The following is a 26,523-nucleotide window of genomic DNA, read 5'->3' as shown; positions in this document are numbered from 1 at the left end:
GATCTTAGTTTCCCCATTACGAATTCTCCATAGCCCGTTGAAACATTCCTTGCCACCAGTTTCTTCTACATTCATTTCCTCATCACCACCTTCTTGTTCAGTAGGTGTATCAGAATCAGATTCTTCATGTGTTGGTTGCTCCGCTGGAGGTGGTGGGTCATTGATGCTCATCCCTTTGGCTTTACTCCCCGTGGCCCTTCGGTGGGAAGCATTCAAATTTTGACCGCCTTTTCGACGAGGTTCCAAAGGCTTAGGAGTAGCAAGGTCATGTTTCTTCTTATATTTCTTTCCGGCTTGCTTTTGTTGGTTGTCCTTGTTTGGCGTGTAGAATGCGAAGTTAAGCGACAAACAACAATGGAATCGAATCCACTTTTTCTAAGTCCAGGTATACAATCGGTTTACATGCTACATATATAAAGTCCGATTCCTAAGATAATAAAACTAACAATCGGATTTTTTAAGTGCTAATGTAAACCGATTCTAGCAATCGGTCTTCTCGATATACATATAAAGTGCGATTATTGACTAAGCATATAAGAATTCAAAGGCTGCACAATCGGGTTTTGTGAACACATATGTAATCCGATTCTAACGGAAAAAATTTACAGAAACAATGGTCATCAGAATCGAGCTATTTATACATTAACATTCTCCGATTCCAATTCACATGCAACATAATCGGTTCATGTGACCATGAACATCAACCATTTCTAACCACAATCGGTTAACAAGTACACTAACATAATCCAATTTTGTAAAACCCAGAAAATTTCGATTTCAAAATTTTTGATTTCTAAACGATTGCATGTTACTAAAACCTAGTTCGGAGGATTGGGTTGACAGAAAAGTACCTGATTCGACCCATTTCCTGTTGTTGTTGTTCGATTAGAGATGGTTCTTCTCGAGCAACCGTTTTCTTCTTCGGTTTGTTTCCAATTGCTTTAACAATTCCGGGATTACACTCACTAGGATAAGTGATTCCAGTGGCTTGTTTGTATCTTGATGGTTTCGACATTTTATAGAAGAAAGAAAACGATTAATCTTTTTTGGATCGTCGATTTTTGGTTTAAAAAAATGAAAAAAGAGGGAGTAGAAGAGATGAAGAATCGGTTTATGAGATTGAAATGGAAACTGATTTTAGTTTTAGGTTTATTATTAAGAGTTGATGGGGGTAATTTAGTAATATTAATATTTTTAGAGGGTAATTTTGGTAGTTTGCTTTAAATTTGGACACCCCTTATCATTGTGTATAAGGTAGATGAAGTAATCTATACGCCCCAATTAAGTGACATAGGCCCCAATTTAGCCAGGTAATATAGGCTCCGGTTTTTCCATCTAGACATCGATTTACACCATACCCGAGAGCTTTACTGTTAGGAAAGGCTTGTTGCACTTACTAATAAAGGAGTAAATTTTTGATGGGGGCGTTTTTTGAAGGGGGCATGGGGGACAAATGATATGTTGACACGTCCCATGAATTCTGTTTCCAAAAATACAAACACCAATTAAGATATCCAATTTTCTATCTAAAAATACATTTCTTTCATATTTTTGGAAATAGAATTCATGGGAATCAGTTAATATCAAAAACACTTGTCAACAAATTATTTGTCTCTCATACCCCCTGCAAGAAACGCCACCATCAAAAAAATTTCTCCTAATAAAGACTGACATAATTCTGATGCATATAAAGCATGCATGTGAATATTGTTCGAAGTTAGAGATGTGTATCCTTTCATAGAGGTGTTAGGAATGTTACAATCAAACGACAAATATAAAGATGAATTAAAATTACTGAAACGGAAATTGAAGCAACTGAAAATGAAAAAACAATTTCGGGCACACCTCAAACTAGTCAAGCTAATAATATCCAACACTGCAGATTGTGTACAGCAAATTGTGTAAAGCACAACACAAGTCACCACTCAAACGAACTCAGCAGAGGTCAACTTGTACTTGATTGGTAGTTTAAAATGGAATTCTTCCTTCAAATAAAGAGGTCGGATGTTATCTTTGACTGTCGGAGACTTTGCAGCTGTTCAACATCAGTGGATGGAAGGAAATACTCCCTTGCGCAATAGAATTGTGTAATGAGGATGAAATGGTTGTTGACGTGGAAGTAAAGAAACTGTAATTACCGACCACGACTTGGAACACCAGAATCATAGTGCTATATGTGCTTTTACGTCCTGCTCAAATAACAGTGTTGCTTCCACAGTTCCACTTCCTTTTCCTGTTTGTTATCTTCTTCTGCTTAATCGAAGTAGCTTTAACTTGATTAGGTAAATGTTCTATGTCCAGACAGTTGTGCCGCTTGGTAAGAGATGGCAGCAGTACTTGTTCTTTCCTGCAAATTACGTTTGAACTCCTTAGGTAGGTTACATACACGCTTGATCAAGCTGGAAATAATATGGTTTCTTCATGCTCCTTTCTCTTGATTTGAAACTTCTTGTGCTCTAAGGTTAAAAACATTTGAAACTGCTGTGTAGTATACATGTTAACTTAACTGAGGATGAACTTGGCTGCATAAAGAATATGATAGAAATGGAAAAAATTACTGATTGTCGTAAGATTTTCTGATTTTATATGAAGTATGGATATCCCAAAGAGGCAAGTGCTCTCTCTCAATATGGAGTCTAGTGTTCTCTCTTTATCAGTCATTCATTTTCTCATTTTCAAGTAAATCCGAATAATTCGAGGCCAACCCCAACCACCATTTTTCTTCGTTTTCTCTCTAAAATTCCATTTACGATAAATAAGCACATTACATGTGAGAGAGTCTGAGACTACAGGATTTTGTTGTATTACATCATCTCAACTAATGCAAAGGATTTTGTTGATAAGTTCATTGGCCCACTCTCTTTCTTCCAAAAATATTGAGGTCCAATAACCAATAAAACCCAATGAAATTCATTCCCAGAATTCAAACCCTCTTGCGGCAAATCTAACTTATCCGAGACATTGCTACAGACTTTAGACATGGGAGGTCCACATAATCCATCATTTCCAAGGAACGAATTCACTTGGAAAGTCTGGAACTGAGGGCCTGATGGGATTTTTCCTTCAAGTTTGTAGTGCCATAAAACCACACACCACATCCGACGAAGTAGAAGATCGATTAACACAAAATGAAGATACGCAACAAACATAGGTACAAAGATATACGTGGTTCGATATGATTACCTAGTCCACGGGGTGAAAGGGTGAATGCTATTATTTCTCTTCTTTGGTTACAAATGTTCTCTCCTTCTCAAATGGTGAAGCTCTCACAACTCAAGTATGGTGCCTTCTTTTCCTGTCCTTACAACCTGCCTCTCTCTCTCGACCTGTCCTTATATTTATAAGCCAAGGTTGACATACAACAGAATTACAATGTTGGTCGCATTACATCAATTTAGTTGTTCCCCATCGGACCTTCACTGCTCGCCCGACTTTCTGGTTTGAGCGATAGTTCTTCACCCGAGGCTGAGTCTTAATCGTCTGGTTAACACGATGTCGCCCTTTTTTCTTCTCGTTCCTTTGTTTGACCATCTTCCTTACTCTGACCGTGTGCCTTCTGATTGTTCGCCCTACCTGTCAGAGGATAAGGGTCACGTCACATCCGACACCTATTGGGCCATCACGTCCGACCCACGTGATACCTCGCTCTTTGCGCCGTTTGGTTCTATCCCGTGCTTCGCCGCTCTTTTTTCTTTGGTGTATCATAACTTAGGATCTTGCCACCTAGCCCTATGGATTATCTACACCTACAAAGTTTGTTGAAGGAGAGATTCAAGACAGAAAGGAATGACAATTGTGCTAATTTGATGGGATTTCTCCGGTTAGCTTGTTCTGACAGAAGTCTAATGACTCAAGCTGCGTGATATTCCCAATAGTTGACGGAATTGGACCTGTAAAAGCATTTCCTGAGAAATTGAGAACATGAAGTAACCTAAGATTCCCAATGACTTCTGGTATCTTTCCTTCAAATGAATTATTCGACAAGTCAATGCTCGTAAAAACCGTAAGAATCTTCATCAGATCCATATCCAGTCCTTTGCTTGTAACTGTCACTGTGTCGGGGTGATAGTTGTCTTCGAAATCCTTATATCCTAATGTCTGATCATGGTAGATCCATTCTACTTCTTCTTGGTTTACCATCACGGCCTTCCAACTTGAGAAGTATTCTTTGGATAGAGTGCCTGAAAAATTATTTGAGGATATATCAATAATGCGTAACATTGTGAAGTTGGTTTTTGCCCAGGGACCATAGAATTTGTTGGACCGCAACACTAGAACACGCAACTGCGACATACTTCCCAACCATCAAGGAAAAGTACCGATTAATTGATTGTTTCCAACATCTAAAACGTTAAGCTCTATGCAATTAGCAAGAGATCTTGGTAGCCGCCCTTCTAATTCATTTCGACCCAGATCTAGTGTCCTAAGATTACAATTTTGTGGAAACGTGTCAGGTATATCTCCCTAGAGGTTGTTTCTTCTTAAATTTAATACTGCAAGATTTTGAATTGATCCCAGACATGGCGGTATTGATCCACTCAAGTTGTTTTCCGATATGTCAAAAACTTCAAGATTATTGGCTTCACACACCGATGAAGGAATTTCCCCACTAATTTGATTGTTAGAAAAGGAGAAAACTTCAGTCTCCCATGACAAGTAGGAAGAAGTATTCGGGATCATCCAAGTGAAATTGTTGAACGAGTAATCCATGAGTTCCAAGGATAATGACACGATTGGGTTCTTCCCTTGAAGCATGTTGGAGTGGAAGTCAGAGAATTCCCAACGATTAAAAACTATTCATAGACCAGGTGATAGACGCATTTATGCGTCTAATATAGTCCAATTGTATATATTGTTAGCACCCATTTTTGTATTTATGATGCTATTTTATTTATTTGTAGGTGTTTTTGGAAAAATAATTTGCGGCGAAAGTGACTGAATATGTGGCATTTGGACCTCTGTAAACAGTGAACCGGAAGTATCCCAAAAGTATGCCGGAAGCGCCCCAGAAATGCACCGGAAACGTCCCAGAAATGTCCTGGAGGAACCCAGAAAAATTATTATTTCCCCCCAAAAAAGGATGTTTCCACCCCAGTTGCTAAAGGGACACCCAACAGTGGTTAGGGGGACACCCTTTCTTCACGATTCAAAAAATGGCGGGAAAATCTTATGCCATGCACACTTCACTGGCAGTTTAGGGTTCGATCTTGTGTGGGCTTTGAGCGAGATTCAATCGCTGGAAATGATTGGGATGGACCTAATATAGCCTAACAGGCCTGGTACAATGAATTGGATCGAAAAACTTGGGCTGAACAATCCGTTAGAGAAGATCAAAGCTAAACAGGGACCGAAGCATCCTGGAAAGAATATATGTGGAAGATACTCGAGTAAAGAGGGAAGATATTGTACCTAGAAGGATATATATCGAATCCTAAAAGATAGAAATACCAAATATCTTCTATTAACGCATAATTAGAGTTTGAAAGGAAACAGAAGCGTGCAAAAGGAAATATGGAGAATAAAATCTCTGGTGACTTGCAGAGAAGAAAAGGGAGTTATTATAAAGATATTCTCGGGATTTACGTGTCCTGTTGTGTATATAAGGTGCTTGGGTATCACAGTAGAGGGTGTTGAGAGTTGGGAGTAGAGAGGAGAGCGCTGCAGAGGAAGAATCCACCATTTTTCTCTGTTGCTGCTGCTGCCATTGATGAAGATGAAGAACACGAAGAACAGACAGCCAAAAACCGTCGTTCTTCAACAGTGACAACGACCAGTCCCTGTGGGTCGTAGTCAGCTACACAGACAACTGCAGTAGTCTTTTATCGTTCTTTGTAACGGTGTTTGCAACAATTATAAACGTTGCAAACACCCGATTTTCATCATTTTCTCTTTATTTCATCACTGTGAACCATTTTTGAGCCATAAATAATTATTTTGAGAGCATTTTTACTATGATGAGTTAAACCCCAACACTGGGACGACGGAGGAGGCCGAGCTTCATACATGGGTAATTTTATTAATTCTTTTTAAGACTTTTGCATTAAGAATTAATTGAAATATAATTTGATTAAATTGGGTGTTATTTGATTAGATGGGTCATGCTTAGCTTAGGTGATTTGATGTTCCATGCTTAACATTTACAATCAATTTTTTGAGAATCTACTTTGGCAAAATAAGAGTCCATATAACTTATGTTTTGAGCGATTAATGTCGAGAATAATTCATTGAGCCTTGTTTTATGAAGATTGGCCGAATCATTAGTCCCAGTACCTCTCACCATTGTTAATATTTTATTGTATATATTTATCTTTTTTTATTAAGTCTAAAAAATTATCCTTCACAAATCCGAGAGTTTGAACCTTCATTACTACAACCCCAGAAAAATCATAATCACCAGGGTTGTTCAGGATCTTCCAACAAGTTGTGAGAAAGATTTAGGTCATATAGGTTTCCATTGCCGATCTACCAAATCCAATGGGGTATTTTTCCCATGTATTTGATTGTTGGATTATTTATAAATATAGGCCACCTTTATCCTGGGTTATAATTCTAGGCCACTTTTTTTTCGCATGACAAAATTAGGCTTTCATCCATGTTTCCATCCAAAAAAGTTAGTTTTGTCAATTTTTCGGTCAATTAGGTCAATTTCTCCCCATATGAGATGAGATGATGACGACGAAATTACCCATACACCCTTTATACACGTGTAAGGCTAAAAGGGTTTGATCTAATAGTAGTGTTAATCCCGTAAAGAATGAGCGGCTTAGATTAGATGGAATTGATAGCAGACACATGTATTTATTTGTCCACATATCTCACTAGAGCAATCTCTATGAGATCCAACGGTTTATATTAAACAGATTTGATAGCAGCCACATGTATCCATTTTGTCCACGTATCTTTATAGCTATAAGATCCAACGTTTGGGAGCCTTAGTAATTCTTATAGATTTTATCACCAAATCCAATCGAAGAAAATCATTTTCTTGTTCGTTTTTTCTCTTTCTTTTCTCCTCTTCTGTGATTATTGGTGAGTTTTGATTGAGAGAACAGTTGATGAAACAGTATAGATGTTAAGGAGATGGTGTTGTTACAAATAGGGCTGCACAACGGGTAGGGTGGGGAGGATATGGCCTATTTCGCCACCCTATCCGCTGACTGGCGGGTAAGAAATTTTTTACCCGCCACCCTACCCGCTACTAAACGGATAAGGTCCTACCCGACCCATTAATTGGCGGGTCGGATAGGATAGGGTGGCGGGTATAATCGTTTTTTTTTTTTTTTCCTTTTTAGTTTTCTATATTAACATCTTTACATTTTTACCCGTTTAATGGTGGGGACAACCATCTTTCCTATGATAATTTGGATTTGTTGTCTTTACATTTTTACCCGTTTCTTTGAATATTATTCAGTTGTGCTCTGGTGTTTCTCCTATTTGTAGTTCAAGTAAAACTTCCACTGGAACTATCAAGCAGTTTTTTTTTCTGAATTGCACCTTTGCTTGGGAAGTTTGGTTCTCTCTAGGTATTTCTAGTAACTTCCCTATTAGGTTTGGCATATCCTTGAGGCTGTGGATAAATGAATTAATAAAGCTGAATGCTAAAAAAGGAAAAAGAATGAAAACGCAAAGTGGTCTAATTTGTCGTGTCAGTGCTCTATTAATTCACTCATTGTCGACAACAGAGATCTCTGTACAACCAAATTATCAACCACAAACAAACTCCCGAGTCATGCCAAACAGATGTGTCATGATCGACATCTTAATTAATTTACCTGAAAAGAAAAAGAAATTTTCTCAGTGCTCTCTCTCCTTTATAATCTCAGATTTCTCTCTTTGCCTCACTCAAACAGTCCGTTACCATGACCACCATGAATCTACTCATCTTCTCTGTTCTTTTGCTCAGCTCACTTGTTGTCTCAATAATGGCTTTGGAAGTCTGTGTGAAAGCAGCTGTTGGTGCTCCTGACAGGGATTACTTGGTCTTTTATATATATTAGGCGGGTAAACGGGTAGGGTAGGATAATTTCGGGTTTTATCCGTCACCCTACCCATTTGACGGCGGATAAAATAATGTTTATCCGTCATCCTACCCGTTGATGGCGGGTAGGATAGAATACGGGTAAAAATTCTGACGGGTAGGATAGGGTGGCGGATAAGGGTAGGATATGTGCACCCCTAGTTACAAATCATGATGAACTGAGGTTATAAAACAGAGAGAGAAGCAGATATAGGGGTTAGGGTTTCTTGATATGTCTGAGAGTTTATGTGGAATTAAAGATGTATCTAACAATTATTCGATGGGTTTGGTTGAATTGAAAATTGGAATTGAATGATCGTTCATATCAATTAAGAACCGATTGAGTGAATTAAAAGGATTGGGAAGGTGTTAGTATGATTGAGATTGAGATTTTGATTTGGGTTAGGGTTTATATTGATCGAAGACAATGGAAGCAGGGAGAATTAGAATTTAGGGTTTTTGCTTGTTAAGATGTTAATTGAGAAGAAGTTGTGATGGGTTTTCGTTACTGAAAGTGAATAAGATTAATTAGTAATTGATTCTCAGATTTAATTGGTTTGTTTCTGGATTTTGAAGAATTGAAGAAGGGGTTTATCTGAACTGCAAATCGAAGAAGCTAATACAATTACTAAATGGGTTTGTTTCAGTTGAGGTTTAGATTGTAGTTTCTTTATGGATTCGAACTTCATGAATTAGGGTCCTGATTGGATGAAGATTTAGGGTTATGGGTTTGAATTACAGATGAAACAGTTGAACCTGATGGTGATAAATCAAAAGCAAGAATAGTCAGTTTTGCTTGGGTAGATCCATGTTTGAGGTAATTGTCTTATGAGTTGATTTGGTAAAATTGTTCATCTCATTGTTTAGTTCCTGAGATTTGGTAATTGTAAATAAACCTGATGGTGTGTTATGGAGTTGTAGTATACTCTTTAAAATTGTGTTAAAATACAGGGGAATCTGTGTATGTGAGAATGATGCAGGAACTGAAGTTTAGATGGATGACTGGTGAAGATATAAATTAGTGGTAGGTGTTAAGGCTGTGATTATAGTGATTAAGGATGGTGGATGTGTCTTGAATGGCTTGAGAATTGCAGCAGGTGATTGAAGCTGCAGTTCAGGTGTTGCTGATGTTGTTGGCTAGATTGTGCCGAGTTGTTGTTGGTTTAGGTGATGGGTGTTGCGCAGGCAGCTAGATATGTTGCGATGGTGGTACTGAGAATGCAGTAGTGTTGGAGCTTTTGGTTTAGAGAAATGTATAGAAGATGATGGTGTTGTTGTCCCGATTACTGTAAACATTTAGGTTATGCAGTGGATAGATCTGGTTTGGAACCTGACATAATAGAAATATGGGTTGTGCAAGAAGAAAATGGAAGTAACGTGGTACTGATGGTAATGGATTCAGATGAGACTTGAAATGGCATTGAAATTCAGCTGGAGATGTGAGGTTCAGGTGTATGATGATGACGTGTATAGATAGTGACGTGTAAAGATGGTGACATGTACATATGGTGATGTGTATAGATACACGTGTATACCCAGTCAGCTCCGAGTTATTGTTCCAAATCGGCGAGTTAGACTGCAACTCGACGAGCGGAAAGATTCAAAGGGCTCATAAGTCTTTTTGCCCTACACTAACGGTGTCAAAAAGGTGGGTAACCACCGTTGGCCACTTTGGTCAAAACAGGCCTAGTTTTGTTATGCGAAAAAAAAAGAGGCCTAGATTTGTATTGGGTGAAATACAGATGTACTCCTGTTTTTTTAGGCGCATACAGATGTACCCCGGCTTTTTGAATTTTAGAAATGTACACCTGTTTTAACCGTATTTTTGAAAAAACGGTTAATGGAGAGTTATCCTCCACGTCAGCAGTTAAGTCCGCTTAAAAAGACTGTTTAGTCCTTTGAATCACCAAGTAAACCAGGAACCTGTTTAACTGTTTTAAATCACCAATTTAACCTCTTAACTCGGATCGTCTATAACATAAGACCAATGAACAACTCTAAAAACAAAGTATTTTTTTTTCATTATTCAATCTAAATCCAATGAACATTACTTAAATTCATTAAAAACTGTATATCATAGAAAACATTATCCATTCCATCTAATTAAAACAAAAATACATAAAACATAACCTAAAAGTAGAAATCAGTTCTAGATATAAAGACACTATAGTGGATCTGAATCATCTGATCTTCATCAATGGGTTTGACACCCTACTGTTCACCCCTCCATAAACTTCAATAGTTGTAGCTGTTGACTTTCCCCTCAAAAATGACATCTCCCCACGACCATTACATTTTAAAAGAATCTCAACGTTCTGATCTGTTCAAATATATTCAACCATTCCATTAGTTCGAACAATTGCATTTACTCAAATATAACTATAGCATTATTCTATGTTTTCTAAATTATCGAAACACAAACACAAGTCTGTTATAAACAGGAGCAGGTTGTCGTTTTGAATGAAGCTATATTGAGAACCAGATCATAAGGTGAATGACCTTCCACTACAAGAAAAACATCTAATAACAACACAGGAAAACAGTGTCTCCCTGCACAGAACTACAAGAAAATACAGAATGATCAAGTGTGGGTCATGGGGACTCAAAAACTGCAGATAAGAAGCTGTTGTTTTCCAGGAGTACCGGCTTCGTGGTTGCTAAATTGTGCTTCCAGAAGCACTATTAGAGCATCATTATCCAAGACAAAATTGAATGGTTAAACAGAGTAATACATGGAGTAAGAATCTGGGGAAGAATCTGAGCACCAACTACACTACATCTCTTATAATAAGTTAGTACGTTATAGTTTAGAATCCGGTTAATAAAGTACGAGTCAATCCATCAGTTAAAAATTAAGGTGTGAACTAGCAAATTGGCAGCACCAACAACATTTAGTACTAGCTAATTATGGGAAAAAAAGGAAGCAGCATACCTCAAGGATATTAGAATTCAATCTCAGCTACACCACATTATGAGGTGCCTGCTGTCAGTCATACTTGATATGTTGAGATGGTTTGTTCCCTTCATTTTTAGCATCACATCCCCCTCCTACATTCAATTGCCTTCTGCAAATTCAGACCAAAGAAACATTACCAATTTCCATTAGAATGAATTCCATTACTGAATCACTGAACAGGTTTATGTTTACAATTCACTTATATATATTAAGAGCTCAATGAACTTGCCTGAATTGATATGTGAGCCCACAATCAGGTTAGGATGAAAAACACGAAATGTGAAGGTCAAGGCGGCTTGCCTATCATCGCGACGAAATCGACAAGCACATAATAAGAATCAACTTCTTTGCTTAGTTAATCTTTGTTTATATAAAATGTTGAAGAAAGCTACTTAGGACATTCAGATGGTGACACTAACCTTAATTGTCTTTCCATAAAGCATGTTAGCATTCCCCAACTGAATGCCTACAGCTGCTTCTTCGTGGGTACTGTATCTCACAAAACCAAACCCTTTATCTCATTGGACACGAACTTCTTCAAGTACTCCAGCTCCAAGTGAATGAAAAAAGTGGTGGATATCAAGCTGGGTAACCTGCAGAGTAATAATACGTATGAAAATAAATAAACAAATAAGGTCAACTCGAAAAGCTGAGTAACCTGGTTAAGGTGGTGCTGATCAAATTAACATCATCGATTATTAATTCATCTCAAATGATCAGCATATCCTTTGATTATCTGGATTTTAATTAAGAAAAAGATGTACCAAGTTCGGGTTAGAACTTTCTTCCACCGATTTCAATCAACTCAAATTAACACCATCAATTCAAATTAAGACACAAACAATGAACTAAAAATACGAAACTGAAGAAACCCATTAAGTTTTATACATCGAATTTAAGAAAATGGGTTGAATTAAAAAGAAATCTAAATCAATTTATAACTGAATTACGCTACATCAGAAGAATTACCTGTAGAAGAAAAAGAAGTAACTGAAGAATAAGGTGTTACCGGTGGTAGTGTGGGTGGCGGCTGTGACATTCCAACGAGAGTGGTGGTGATGTCGATGGGGACTGATGTTGCCGTGGAGAGGAGAAGTGGAGAAGACGAACAGAGATGTGGAGAATGAAAAACTAACGAAGAGGGTTAGATTTAGCTTGCGTTAAACTATGCCCAGGATTAAATCATAGCCCTCTAATTTCTTCGAGATGTCCAAGTTCACACCAGATTTCGCCACTATCAAAGAATAAAATTGTAATCCACTACTTCATTTTCTCATCTCGGTCAACGAAAAATTGACGAAAATTCCGAGAAATTGACTTTTTAAACGGAGTTGGATGGAAAACAGGAGTATATTTGTAAATGAAAAAAAAAAGGGAATACATTTTTAAATCGGATATAAGTACAGGAATACATCTGTTTATAATCCATCTGTATTTCACCCTTGATTTTTCGAAAGATCTAGCACGGACAATCTAGATGGAACTTTCAAAAAATAGGAAACTCTTTCAAACTGCAGGAACCTAATTTTAAACTTGTAACTTGAGGAAATAATGCAAAAGTAACATTAGCAATATCTACTGACAATCCGTTACTTGAGAGTTCCACCTCCGTAATATTTCTTAACTTATGAAAAATCATACTTAGACTTATTGTGCCACTGAACACTGACGGACCTACAGCTGGGCTAACCCGGATTTTAGCCCAGGTAGTCGTCACAGCCCAACAACCTAAAAACAACCTGAAAATTGAAATGTTATAATGGGCCAAGGCTATTAGCCCAGGTTGAGAAAACTTCTTGGGTCCGTCCCTGCCACTGAAGTTGTTGGAAGAAAGCACAAGACTTTCAAGTCCGGACAATTCAAAAACCGATTTTGGAATAGGTCCTTGGAGCTTATTGTCACTTAGATCAAGGGTCTTCATTGGTGAAGAAGATCCGTTGGAGAACTCACCAAGGTTACCTGTGAATTGATTCATTGACAGATCGAGTTCACGTAATAAAGGTAGTGTGAATATAGTTGTTGGTATTGTTCCGGTGAAACGGTTTATTGGAAGGGTTAAAACTTGAAGTTGGTTAAGGTTTGAAACTGATTGGGGAATTGACCCATTAAACCCTACGTACTCAAAGTTTAACCTGGATAAGAATGTAAGATTACCAATAGAATCCGGTAATTCACCTGAGAAACTCGTATCTGAAAGTTCCAACTCCTCAAGCAGTCCATGTACAGGAAATTCTGGCAAAGTACCTTGAAGAAGCGGATTCATAAACAAATTGAGTTTACGAAGAGATCGAATCTGGAGAATCCTTTTCGGAAATTTTCCGTACAACCCGCAAGAATCCGCCGAAGAACTCTGGTACTTCATCAGAAATATTTACACCGTCTAACACGAGTTCTCTCAACCCTGTTAAATTGCGGGCAAGCGTTTTAAGATCCGTATCATGGAGTATATAAGTATCCCTATAGTCAGAGAGATCTAGTGTTACCAACCTCGTCATACGTGATATATCTTTAGGAATTTTCCCGAAAAAGCCTGAGTGTGATAGATTGAGGTAATTCAAATTAAAAAGTTGGTCGAACCCGGATGGAATTAGTGTACTGAAAATGTTGTGAGACAAATTTAATTTATCAAAGGTACTGGAGTTTGAAAAGACTGCTAGAATTATCTAGTCCATCACTAATATCTTCACTACTCAAGTCCAAACCAACAATATGACCTCCTGCATCACAAATAATACCATCCTAGGAAGTGCAGCAATCACTGCTTAAGCTCCAAGAACTACGCTTAGAAAAAATCATAGAAGAAATAAGACTCTGATTTAGCTGGAGAACAAGAGCTCTCTGATCTTTCCGGCATTTCCCTCTAACACAACTATTGTCAGAGCTTGAAAAACTCAAAATAAGAAAGATTAGGAATATCCATGCACTTTGAAGAGACTTCATTGCAGATGATAATGAAGAATTGGTTTTCCTGGGTCTAGAATTTAAAGAGGGATTAGCTTAGATTAGCCAATTATTCAATGGATAAAAAATAGTCGCCTTTCTTATTCACGAAGAAAATTCATTGTAAAGAAATTAAGAGCAGCCACTCTATAGTATAATTGTGTTCAACTAATTCGGTAGAATATATTCATACAAAGAAAATTCATGTGGATATAATATAATTAGCTGATTTTGAGCCGTTAGAAAGATTGGTTGCTCCTTAAATGATGACCCACAAACGACTTGACTTGCATGAAATGCTTTCCGCCACTAACTGTCACGGACCATCATTAAAGGTATCCAACAAACATACGAGTATACGACTGACTTGCACGTGGAACTTTCTCACTCTATCTCTCATGGAACACAACACAGGGAAACCAAGATTTTCTTCTTTCTTTTTTTTTTTGAGAAAGGGCAAAGTTTTATTAAGGGCATAGCTTCATCAAAGTGATGGAGAAACCAAAACAGAAGAAATAGCTAAAGCTACCTGTGAATTACAGCATTCCAATTACCAATTAAGGTACTCAAAGAGAAACCATAAAACAAATCTGAACTTAAAGACCAACCAAATAAAATGCATTTTGATGAAACAATCAACTGATCAAGATTCCTTCGTTGATTCCTGTAAACTCTTCCATTTCGTTCATTCCATATTGTCCACCAGGTTACAAATGGCAGTAAACTCTAAAGTTGTCGCATAAAAGTTTTGCTTTTATATTTTTTCCATTCCCACACATTGCTCTTGACAGTATCGGAAAAGACCCAACTTACCTGAAAGTTGTCCAAGTAATAATGCCATAACTTCCTAGTTTCCACACAATGCAGGAATAGATGCTCCTGAGATTCTGGCTCCGCTCCCCATAGAACACAAAGATTAGACTGCACTCTCCCAGCCCTGTAAAGCATATTAAGTGTTGGTGCGCCCCCATGACACAGAGTCCACACAAAAAAAGAGACTTTTAGAGGGATTTTAGGATTCCAAACTTGCTTACGAGGGAAAACAAGTAAGCCATCTACATCAAGAGCTGCATAACAATTTGCAACAGTAAAATCACAACCAAAACCCCATTGTCTGCTATCCTCGTCATCAACATTTGGTACATAATCTCCTAGAACCTGTAACATATCCGTTACTTGTCCTATTTCTTTTTCTTTCAGACTTCTTTTGAAATTAAAATTCCATGCTCCTTCGTCAGACAGCATATCATTTACAGTTGCAGTTTTTGTGGATGAAATTTTGAAGAGTCAACGAAATCTTTCTTTCAATGTGACCTGACCCACCCAAATATCACACCAGAAACTAATTATTTTACCATTCTTGAGAACAAGATTGGTATTATCTTTGACGAACTGTCTGCACCTTAGAATGCCAGACCACAGACTCATCCACATACACTTTTTAGAAACATTTGGAGAAAAGGATGAAAAATTATCACCATATTTTTCCAGCACTATTTGCCTCCAGAGAGCCTCCTTTCTTTACCATACCTCCATATCCATTTTACAATGTAAAGCCTTATTTACAAGTTTTAATTATTTTATACCAATACCACCTCTCGCTTTTGGCACCATAGCTTTTGACCATGCAACCCAGCTCCTTTTTTTGTTAGTTGCCGAAGATCCCCATAAAAAATTACGCATAAGCTTTTCCAACTCCTTCACAACACCAACAGGTATCTCAAACATAGTCATGTAATAAATTGGCAAACTAGCCATTACACTGTTTATGAGTATCAATCTCTGCCCTTTTGTCAAATATCGCCTTCTCCAAGTGCTCAGCCTTTGTTGACATCTCTGAATAATAATCTCCCAAATTACCTTGTTCTTGAGCTTACTGCCTAACGGAATGCCTAGATAAACCAGCGGAAATCTAGCTAACTAACAACCAAATGTAAAAGCACACTCTGCACCATTATGTTCATCTCTCACTCCCACCACTGCACTTTTGCTATATATGTATATGTAAGTTTCGCAAATTTGGAAATGACATTTGTCATATTTTGATCCCTCTTTATTCTCTGCAAGAGCAATATATCAATTTTTCTTTGGGAAATGATTTCTATCCCTAGGATAATCCCGCAAAATATCTTCCCGCTACTAATCCAAGTGTAGTATCGCTTCCCTGCTAACTGTTGGATCTGATCCACGAAGTTTCTCACAGTAAAAGTGGTTGTAGACTTGTAGGTGTAGATGCTCCTGACAACATTAATCTGGTGGTATATCTTAAATTGGTATATCGAAATTGCCAAGTGAGATAGCTTTCTTAAATTGAATTATTGCCATGAACGTATTTGTATTGCCAAATTAAATTCAACTTTTCGTCAATAAATTGCTGATAGTTTAAAGTTATCATGAGACTTTGTTATTTCAAGTTATCATCGATTTTTTAGAGGATCTCACAGTTGTACTTGTAGTTCACTATCTGGACTCCTCCGACAGAAGGGGTTATCTTTCTTATTATACAGACATGTTGATAAAGATCCCAGGATTTAGTTACATTAGACTTTCTAGCAAGTCCAACAATAGCATCAGCTGCTCGGTTAAGTATATGCGGAACATATTTACAAGAAGACTGTTGCAGTGTCGGCAAGTCGTTTATACAGTCATTACAACTTACAAGAGAAAATTATGTCCATCTGATATTAGACACTTCGCCATTGATAGCTTGTACTAAAATGAGATTGCCCGAGTTGAAAATTGGATGTTGTAGTTGGTTTCGAGTAGCCCATTCGGCCATTCGACTGCGTGAAAGAGGGCATGAGCTTCTGCTTCTATTATTGAGTTTGCATTTGTTGCCCAATAATACACACATTTATGTGTCTACTTTGATCTCAATTGTTTGTATCGTTTGTACCTATTTTATACTTATTTTTCTATTTTATGTATTTGTAGGCGTTTTCGAGAAATAAAAGCACCCAGAAAAATTACTAAATGTTGTTGCAATGTCTCCACTTTTTGATCATGTGGTTGTTGGAGGTGGTCAAGAAGGTATTTGGGTCACTACAACTGATCATCGTGCTGGGAACTTTGAGGCTATATTCCGAAACCTGTTTTGAGGCATACTGAATTTTTTTGAGGCATACTATATAATGTCAAAATAGGGTCACTAAATAAAAAACAACATCATCCCTTATCCACCCTTTTTGATAATGGCATAACTACCCTTACATAATTAGTGTTAATGATTATAATTAGATTTGATTAGCTAGGAATTTTAAGGATTGATTAAAAATAAAATTATTAGTGGTGAATTAGTAGATAAATCAAATTTATGTGAGAGAGTTGGGATTTTTGAGAGGAAGAAGAAGAAGTGAAAAAAACTTGGGTTTTGAATTTTGAGATTTTAGTGATTAGAAGTGACCAAAATGGGTGATTCAAATCAGAGGTAGACTTCTATACGAGGTTTAATTTCTTTTTATAAGTTGAATCTTTCAAAAAAATGAATTTTTAAAACCCAGATCTACTGACCAGATGAACAGTTCGGCTGATAACTTTTCAGCCGAACCTCCGTTTTTTGAAAATATACCTAGGTTCGGCTGACAAGTTATCAGCCGAACCTAGGTATATTTTAAAAAATTGAGGTTCAGCTGAAAAGTTGTCAGCCGAACTTCACTCTGAAACTGACAAATTTAGGTTCGGCTGATTCGAACAAAATTTAGCAAAGTCGCGTGAGCCGAACATAGTGTTTCTCTAAATCATACACTAGGTTCGGCTCAAAATTGATACTCCAAGATCAGCCGAACTGATCTTCTAAAAACCCTAATTTCATCTTTTTTTGCTTTTGAAAACCCCCAATTTTGAACCATAAGCTAACCTACGGTTGGGAAAATTCATACTTCCCAACCGTACGTATAAGTTACGGTATGGAAGTATGATTTTTTCAAACCGTATGAATTTTGAACCCAGAATATACGGTTTGGAGTTAAGAACTCCAAACCGTAGATGACATACAGTTGGATTTCCCAACCGTAGACAGTTCTGAAACTATTTTTTCAAAAACCTAATTCGATCGATTCCGCCTATCCATGCATTAAAACTAATGAAATAAGATGGATTTTTTTATTTTTACCTTATTAAAGTCATTGCGGGTGGTTAAGTGGTGTTAACCGATAATGAATTATTTTGAGAATTGATGATTAATCGAAGAAATATGCGATGGAGGTGATGGGGAATAAGAAAATGGAAGATTTAAAAGGAGAGGAATGAAAATAAATTAATTTTATGTTTCAATATTTAATAGGTTAAGGGTATATTAATATTTTTCTTATGAATTAGGTCCCCTTATCTTCATTGTAGGATATTTGAATTCTTAGGAGCCCTCAGAACTCTTTTCTTGAAACCCTATAATAGGTTTCTTATTTTGGTACTTGAAGTATTTGTCCCTTTTGAATTTTGAATGTTTTTTTTTTTTTTTGTGTGTGTGTCTTTACTGAGATATTGAAATTTTGAATAGTGTCTACACTTCAACTTAATCGGATTCACAGATCTAATCGAGACCAATAGCTTGTTCTATAACCATCTGAAACAAGTGTTAATACCGCGGACTTTTCATATGAACAAATTACTCTCGGTGGGGCATTGTCACTTGTCAGGATTGATAATTTTGCAATTATTGGGCAACTTTAACATGTGCTAAGCCTAGTGTAGTTATTTTATTTGTACGGTTAACCGGACGATTCAGCAAAATCGGCCGACCCTATTCGGTTTTTGGTGGCTGGATAATCAATTCGGCTCTAGGCGAATTGGATGTACAACTGCGTAAACAAATAAAAAAGACAATCAGTATAGCTTTGGTTTGGAGTGTTTTGTAGTTGACTGTCTTGGCGTTGGCTTCGGCCAAGAACCAAGGCAGCTTTGACAACTCAAGTGACTAGGTACAGATTTAGGTGTTTCGCTGGTATTGATGCATTCGTAGAGGTCTTGCCGTACAGTAGTTTCTAACTAGCGCCTAACAGCCTAACAGAGGTGCTTCTTCCTTTTCCATCTGGTCCATCTGGACACCGGTTTACTGCATAGCCCGGACTCAGAGTTTACTGTTAGGAAAACGCTTGCAATTTTATTTTTACTTTTTTCTGATATCATGTAACATTTTATTTATGGCAAAATAGAGGTTACATGGATGTTTACAAGATAATCAAGAACAACATACAACGAGAAAAATAAAATCCAAATAAAGATACAAATTATAAATAAATCGCCAAGAGAAAAAGCGATGAACTGCAATAGTATCCGATTTTTGTAGGGAGGAGCATGGATGCTAAAAATCGGAATCAAATCTGATCATTTAAGATAGTTGTCTTCTTCAAAAAGAGATGCTTTTAAAAGAGAGAAGTAATTTGCTCTAACTGTTGTTTGATACAAACCCGGATGCCGAAAATCTCTTGGATTGAAGGAAAAATCGAAGCGCCGCCGAGTTGAACCATTTTGAATAATCCAAAATAATAAACCATAAACCCAACCAAAATACCATGATTTATAAAGGGGGATACTAGTTCTACTAAGTGCTGATACCGTTTCATATAGGACAAAAAGATCCCACCGATCCTGGCCGTTGGATCGATGAAATGGTATCATCACTTAGTAGGACTGGTATCCCCCTTTATAAATCGTTCAAAATACCTTGTAATGATGAACGCACAATTGGGGGATATTTATATTAATTGGGGGATATGAATTACTATCCCCATCCAATAGTGTCTGCTGAGGGGTGTTTTTTGGGTGCAGAAACACTAAAATACCCTTTAGTTAATTAAAAAACATTATGAAAAGACTATACTACCCTTCCCACAAAATAAAAATCTTAAAACTTAAATTCAAAAATGCAAAAAACCAAATTCATATCCCCCTATTCATATGTTCCGGGACACTCGTATGTTAGGGTTTCGAAAAGAAAAAAAATATTCATCGTTCTTCATCGTCGATTCAAAAATTTCTTCATCGATTACCCTATTCTATAACCATGCCTCCACGAAAGAAACCCAATCCCAGTCCGCAATCAAAATCAAAATCCATAGCTCAACAAAAACAAGAAGAAAAGATCAATCGAATTTCCTTTGAAGAAGAAGAAGAGTATTCGGACCATCAAACTCTCGAAAAAATGGCTTCTGTGAGAAGGTAAGTGATTATGAACTGTTCTATGAATGTTTTAATCGATTTAAGACAGTGGGTTTAGGTTAGAATCGCGAACCCTAACTCAAACAGTTGAGTTACAGTCAATACCGACATTGAAATTAGTATGTATACAATGCCGGTACCGAGTTCGGCGTTGTATTTTGTATGAATACCATGCCGGTAACTAGTTTTGGCATGAATTTAGTATGAATACTATGTCGGCTACAAAACTTAAATCACCTGAAACTGAATCTTTTGTCCCGACATTGAAATTAGGATGAATACCATGCCGGTAACCTTGTTACAGCATTGTGATAAATAGTTTCGTGTATGCCGGCAGTGCTCTTTTGGTATACAGGAATAGCCTTGGCATTTCCTAAGACTACCGGCATTGAAAATAGGATGAATACCATGCTGCTACCATGTTACGGCATTGTTTTTTAATTTTTCTCGCATATGCCGGCAGTGCTCTTTTGGTATACAGGAATAACCTAGGAATTACCTAAGACTACCGGCATTGTCGACATTTATTCCACAATGTCGGCTTCATGTCCCGAAATAGTTTTTTGTTAAATTATTATGTCGTTTTTTAGTCTCGGCATGGACGTTATTTCGTGAACCAATGTCGGCACCGATGATTCTGTGCCATTATTCAGCATATTTATGCCGGCATCAGATATGATTGTGAGTTGTCTTATATTTATTTCGTGTTTCTTTTGATATCTAAAGCCAAGGAAGCTAAGAAAGCAAAAGCTAAAGATGCTGGCATTAAGAAAAAAAAAAGAACGATCTTGGTGCTCCTGAGTCTCTGCCTCCTCGAGAGAAAGAATAAGGTCGCAACAAGCATTTGGGGGCAGGCTCTACAAGAGGGAAAAATTGAGAGAGTGGTGGTGACCGTAGAAAACTCGTAATCCGTGAACATACTGGAACAGTTGAGCACGATGAGCATGATGAAGAGGAAGTCGAGGAGGAACATAATGAGGTTGAAGGGGAAGATGGTGGGCCAAGTCAATTAACAACCCAAAGCGAAGTTTTTGAGCAATATGGTGGGCCAAGTCAACAACCGACACAAGGTGAAGGTGAAGGTGAAGGTGAAGGGGATCAAGAGAAGAATAAAGTAGTCAAAGTAAAAGGTTCGCACCTTCCTCATTCTAATGACATGATACCTAACCTTGGTGGTGATAAATTTTGGGGTGAAGCTGACGATCCGGTACCACTATTTGGCTACAAGGACACGTGGTCTCGTACTATCTATCAAACCTATGTAAGAAGTTTTATCGCGAGCATATGTATTATTTTGTATTTATGTAAAATCTCCTAATTGTATTGTCTCTTAATTGTAGGATCATAAAGAAGTTGTGCGTGTTTTCCAACACCAAGCCGCGAGTGATTGGCATTTGAATAAGGAATGTAAAGAGGTCCAGAAATTAGTAAAGGACTCTGGGGTATATGCTTTGGTTGAAAATTATATTAGACTCGAGGAGATCTTTAAATCTACCATGAGCGGACTCCGTTACACTAGTTGCTTAATTACCGTAGTGTCTATACAGGTTTGTCCATGCACGCACAAATTTTTCCTTGTACTTATCCAATCATCGCTTCCGACAATACGAGACGACACTTGGATACACTTCGTTTCAATTGGCAATAAACTTGTTCAAATTCTTTTCGTACGTATCCTCGGTAAGAGACCAATAATCTTTCTCCCAATCTCTTAGAAATTCCAACCACTTTTTATGATTTTCATCATATTCTTTGTCCATTCGCTCTTTAATCTTTCCTCTTTCATCTTTTTCTTCCTCGGGTGATAGTTTGTTCTTGCGAATGTTTTCCTCTAGTTGAACAATCATTCTCTTCTTAATATCCGCCTTAATGGGTTCAAACAAAGCATGACAAGATTTTATCGCATTTTGACGTATATGATATGTACATAGGAAATTTTGTGCATCCGGGAAGACGTCGGATATTGCATTCATTAATGCGCCATCGTTATTGGTTATGAGGCCCTCGGAAGATGATTTTCCCGGAAGAGTAATTTCAATTTTCGTGATGCCCAATTATAATTATAATCCTTCTTGTTTTCCATTAAACACCAAGCCAATGTGAATGATACCTTGTCTGATGTTTGTCCCACGATGTTGAATAACGACATATTGTATTTGTTTGTCTTGTAGGTGCAATCCATCATAAGAACACCAAAACATGTATGAGCCAATTTTTCAAGCAAAGGATGTGAAATAAATATTTGAAGGGGATTGTTGTCCGGCCCTCTTTTAATGATACGTGTGTAGTTGTGATCCCAAGCTATCTTCTCAAATTCTTGCATAACGCTCGTACCTTCCCATTCCACCTTTCTAATAGTTGCTTATGCACTATAAATTGTACTTAGAGAATAAATGTTCGTCTGATCCTTTTCCTTGAAGCCTCTGAGAATTTATCTTGGTTTGTTACATGCTTTGGTCAATCTCTTCACATCCTCCATTTCAGGAGATTTTAGCTTCGCAACTAGAGAGTGACCAACAAAATCTTCCGGATCCGGGTGGTTATGGTGGCTGAACCACACCATACAATCCCATTCTTTGTCTCTTAAATGGAATACAAGCTTAAAGGGGCAATTATCCTTCCTCGTACGAGTCTTGTATACCCTATTAGTGTTCTTTGGACATATATAACTCTTTCTCTTGTGGCTATTATTCTCCTTGTATTCCCCACTTCTCTCGCAAGCCATCTCAAAACGAATCTTTGAACCTTGGGTATTCCTCACCAACACACATGTGTTCTTAAGTGCCGTCTCTTTATCCCAAACAATTGCTTCATTTTTAGATTTTATTCCCTACATAAGGACAACAATGGGAGATTATAAGGTTCATTATAAGCAATCCATTTGTAAAGTTCAAGATACTAGGTGAAAAGTATTCTTTGGTAATATACCGGTGGCATTTTATAGTATTCCGACGTATCCTGACCAAGCGGCCTTGCGTTTGTTGGATCAATATATGTCACAATCTAAGGAACGAATGAAAAGAAAATTAAATTAGTTCCAAAAAAAAATTAAAATACTATGTCGGACCACAATTCCGGCATGCTCGAACTGAACCGAAACTGAAGACCAAATCTGAAATGCTTTCGGCATAAAATTTCATTGGAAATCAATGCCGGAAAATTTAGTGACGGCATGCTCATTACCTATGGTTCCATGCCGGTACAAAGTGCCGTCTTGGTCGATATTTAATCAACCACGTGGATATTTAAATTTCAAATTCACTTACTCATGTATGTTTTCTTGGAGATACCGGCATGATAACGTTAGAATTGAACCTGCCGGTAGCATATTCCGTAGAATATTCCGTGATAGGTAAAAAGTAACTTTTGTACCGGCATAGTTTTTTGGTTGAATACAATGTCGGCTTGCATTTCAAAATAGGGGATATTATTGGCCAGCATGGCTGTAGTATGAATACTATGCCGGTAATAGTGTTTCCAGCATTGTGTTCATACTACGTCCATACCGGCACCAAGCTGCTTCAGCTGCAACAATGGTGGATTCAAAGGAAAAAAATACATTTTCAACACATTGGCACCTTCACCTGAGTATTGGGAGTGCTTGTATGTTGAACTTGTTTACTCTCTTGGGTTGGTTCTTCACGAAACACTTCATGCTCATAAAAATCATGATCCAAGAGTGTTGGTTCCACAAATAATTGCAATTATGAATTGTTGTCATTAGCAGAAGATTCAAGATATACTCCTTGTTGTAGTTGAGCTAAAGATTCAGCAGCAATTCTCTCATCACAATCATCCACCATTTTCACCAAAAAAATTTCTCACTCATATTTTTTTCCCTCCTTCTACTCTCACCTCACTCAAATATACACACTAATCAGTTATCAAATAATCTTATAAATTTTCTAATTATAATTAAATACTAAACCTGATTAGTGGAGGGTAGATTAGGAATTAGTTAAAATACATAGATAAGGGGTGACCCTGATTTGATATTTAAATCCACTTTTGTCCTTTTCCAATATCCCCCAATTACGCGTTCGAAATAATCACCTTGAATTAATAATAGTGAAGACGTAATCATACAAAAGCGAAGAGATATGTCAAACAACATCAAAATCATAACAAAATTGAAAATCCTACATTAAAATCTAATAAGAAAAAAAAATAAAACAAATTTTTTGCTCCGTTATCTGGTCCTTTTGGGATGGAAGCTATTTGAAGAGTTTTTTTAGGAATTTTTTTTTTCTGCTTTTGTTTCTGTAAGAGAGGAGAGAGTATTATGAGTCTCACTCCCATGTTGGTTGGTTGAGCGCACCTAAAGTTTCAAGTAGGATCTTGGGATTTTTAAGGCCCAAAACAAAATAAAAATTATTTAGCACCAAAACAAAAAATTAAGAGCATGTTTGGTACAGTTTTCAAAAACAGTTTTCTGTTTTTAAAAACGGAAGAAAACGTGTTTGGTAAGGACATTTTCAGAAAATGTTTTCTATTTGTTTTTTTATTTTTGAAATGGTCCGCGAGTTATAACCCCAAAGGTGTCACTATCCATCCACAAAAAACCCGCCAAAACAAAAGTAACACAAAAACCCCAAAGATTTTAATGAAACCAAAATTTGATGAAACCTCATAGAATTTGACGAAACCAATTTTTTGTTTCATCATAAAATTTGATGAAACCAATTTTGAAATTTGGGATTTTTGTATCAATTTTTTTTAAAATTTGAGGTTTTTGTATCAATTTAGTTTAAGATGGATTTTTAATGAATCCCAACATTTGAGTGGGGTTTTTGTACCACAAGTTTGGTCACCTTGGATTTTTATGATTAGTTTTGTTTTTGAAAACAAAAAAAATGAAAACAACAAATTATTGTTTTCTGTATTTTCTCTTTTTTCTTTTTTTGTTTCTTCTTCTTCTTTTCAGAACAACGTAAGAGATCGGTGGAATGACCGCAAGTGAGTCATGCCCAGTATCACTATCTCTTAGACGGGTCTTTACATTTGATATGATTTAGTTGATTTTTATGGGTTTTCAAAAACAATTTTTATCCTACCAAACAATTTTTAGAAAATGAAAACAAGGAAAAAAAGGTATGTTTTTAAAACAGTGGAAAACTATTTCGAAAACTGTTTTTAAAAATTGTACCAAATAGGCTCTAAATGATTTGTCTTTTGTGCAGTGATTTACTTCATTTTGCATTTATTCTTATTTTTTAAAATAAGATAGATATATTAGAATACAAAAGGTCTGCTAATCTTCTGGTTAAGTTTCAATTGAGATTTTTGCTTTATCTGATTAGAATCATTATTCTTTGTGAAGTGTGGTAATAATTATTTTGATAAGGTTGTGGTTGATAGTAGGAAAAGGAAACAATCGCATAGAAAGAGTATTCCATATAGAGGGTTCTTTATGAGAGGCGGGCAGCGACGTAACCAGAAATCTTTATTCGAGGGTTAAATTCTATTTTTTACATGAACTCTCATTTGCATTCATGTTAAGTGCATTAAAGATTAATGTAGTAAAATACTTAAATTGGTCAAGTTTCGCAACATTGTCTTTTCATAAGCCTTAAATCAAATATGTTCACCTTGTAACTAACTATATATCTTGAATTGTGTTGCATCATATATATGAGAAGCAGAAACGGAGACATGACTTTAAATTTGGGAGGACAAATTCGTATGCCGACAATCATAATCTTGATCAGATTAGGCGGCCGAAGGCCGTTCACTTTGTTTCTGTAAGTTACTTTTTAATTTGCAAAAATATAAAAATGACTGTAAATCATAAAATATTTTAAATTTATACATATAAGGGCTATTTTGCGTTTCCTCCTCTTCCAAGATCACTAATTAGTGTTTCCTCCCCAAATAGTAGGGCTGTCAACGGATAAATATCGCCGGATATTAGACAATCCGATAAGGTTAAGGTTAAGAATTATCGGATATCCGATATCCGTTAATATCCGGCGGATATCAAAAATACAAACCGATATCGTTAACGTTAATCTATCGGATAACGGATATTTATCCGTTAAAATCCGATAATGCCTATCACAGAAGCAAATGCAGAAATGCTGAAAATTTAGGTTGTTCTTCAAGCTTTTTTGACAGTTTTTTTTTTCAGGTGTAAGAAATACAAACCACACAAACACCTCAGTCACATCACACATGAAAAAAACAAACAAAAACAGAGTCTGCAACTACAAACAAAAAACTACACTCAAACATGCTAGATCTTCTTTGCTGGTTTCATTTTGCATCTACTTCAGTCGACGACTTCCATATCTGCATTCACAATCACAAAAACCTGGTTAGGGTAGCTCAATACTTGGACACTATATTAGCTCATCTACTAGTGTATGAGATCTAATATGTTTTTACATGTTACAGTTCTAATTACAGTTCTGAAACAAGTGCAATATGGTAGCTCATCTAATGTTACAGTTCTTCA

At 36.8% G+C, this 26,523-nt stretch overlaps 2 protein-coding genes and 1 long non-coding RNA gene across 3 annotated transcripts; all 3 read right to left on the bottom strand.

Annotated features, from left to right (window-relative positions):
- Positions 1-3,798: 3,798 nt before the first annotated feature.
- Positions 3,799-4,293, bottom strand: LOC113315916 (receptor-like protein 32). Its single transcript, XM_026564161.1, has one exon. The coding sequence runs from the start codon at positions 4,291-4,293 to the stop codon at positions 3,799-3,801; it is 495 nt and encodes a 164-aa protein (XP_026419946.1).
- A 5,756-nt stretch (positions 4,294-10,049) lies between these two features.
- LOC113318648 lies at positions 10,050-11,933 on the bottom strand. The gene is made up of 3 exons (XR_003344741.1): positions 11,393-11,933; positions 10,950-11,082; positions 10,050-10,337 (listed from the first exon to the last, which is right to left on the bottom strand). It is a non-coding gene; the product is annotated as an uncharacterized LOC113318648 (long non-coding RNA).
- A 526-nt stretch (positions 11,934-12,459) lies between these two features.
- On the bottom strand, positions 12,460-13,335 carry LOC113315915 (receptor-like protein 50). The gene has a single exon (XM_026564160.1). The coding sequence runs from the start codon at positions 13,333-13,335 to the stop codon at positions 12,460-12,462; it is 876 nt and encodes a 291-aa protein (XP_026419945.1).
- Between the last annotated feature and the right edge of the window lie 13,188 nt (positions 13,336-26,523).

This window comes from Papaver somniferum, chromosome 10, assembly GCF_003573695.1.
Source record: "Papaver somniferum cultivar HN1 chromosome 10, ASM357369v1, whole genome shotgun sequence".
Classification (NCBI taxonomy): Eukaryota; Viridiplantae; Streptophyta; class Magnoliopsida; order Ranunculales; family Papaveraceae; genus Papaver; species Papaver somniferum.
Note: the sequence above shows the minus strand (reverse complement) of the source record. Positions and strands in the feature narration are given on the sequence as shown.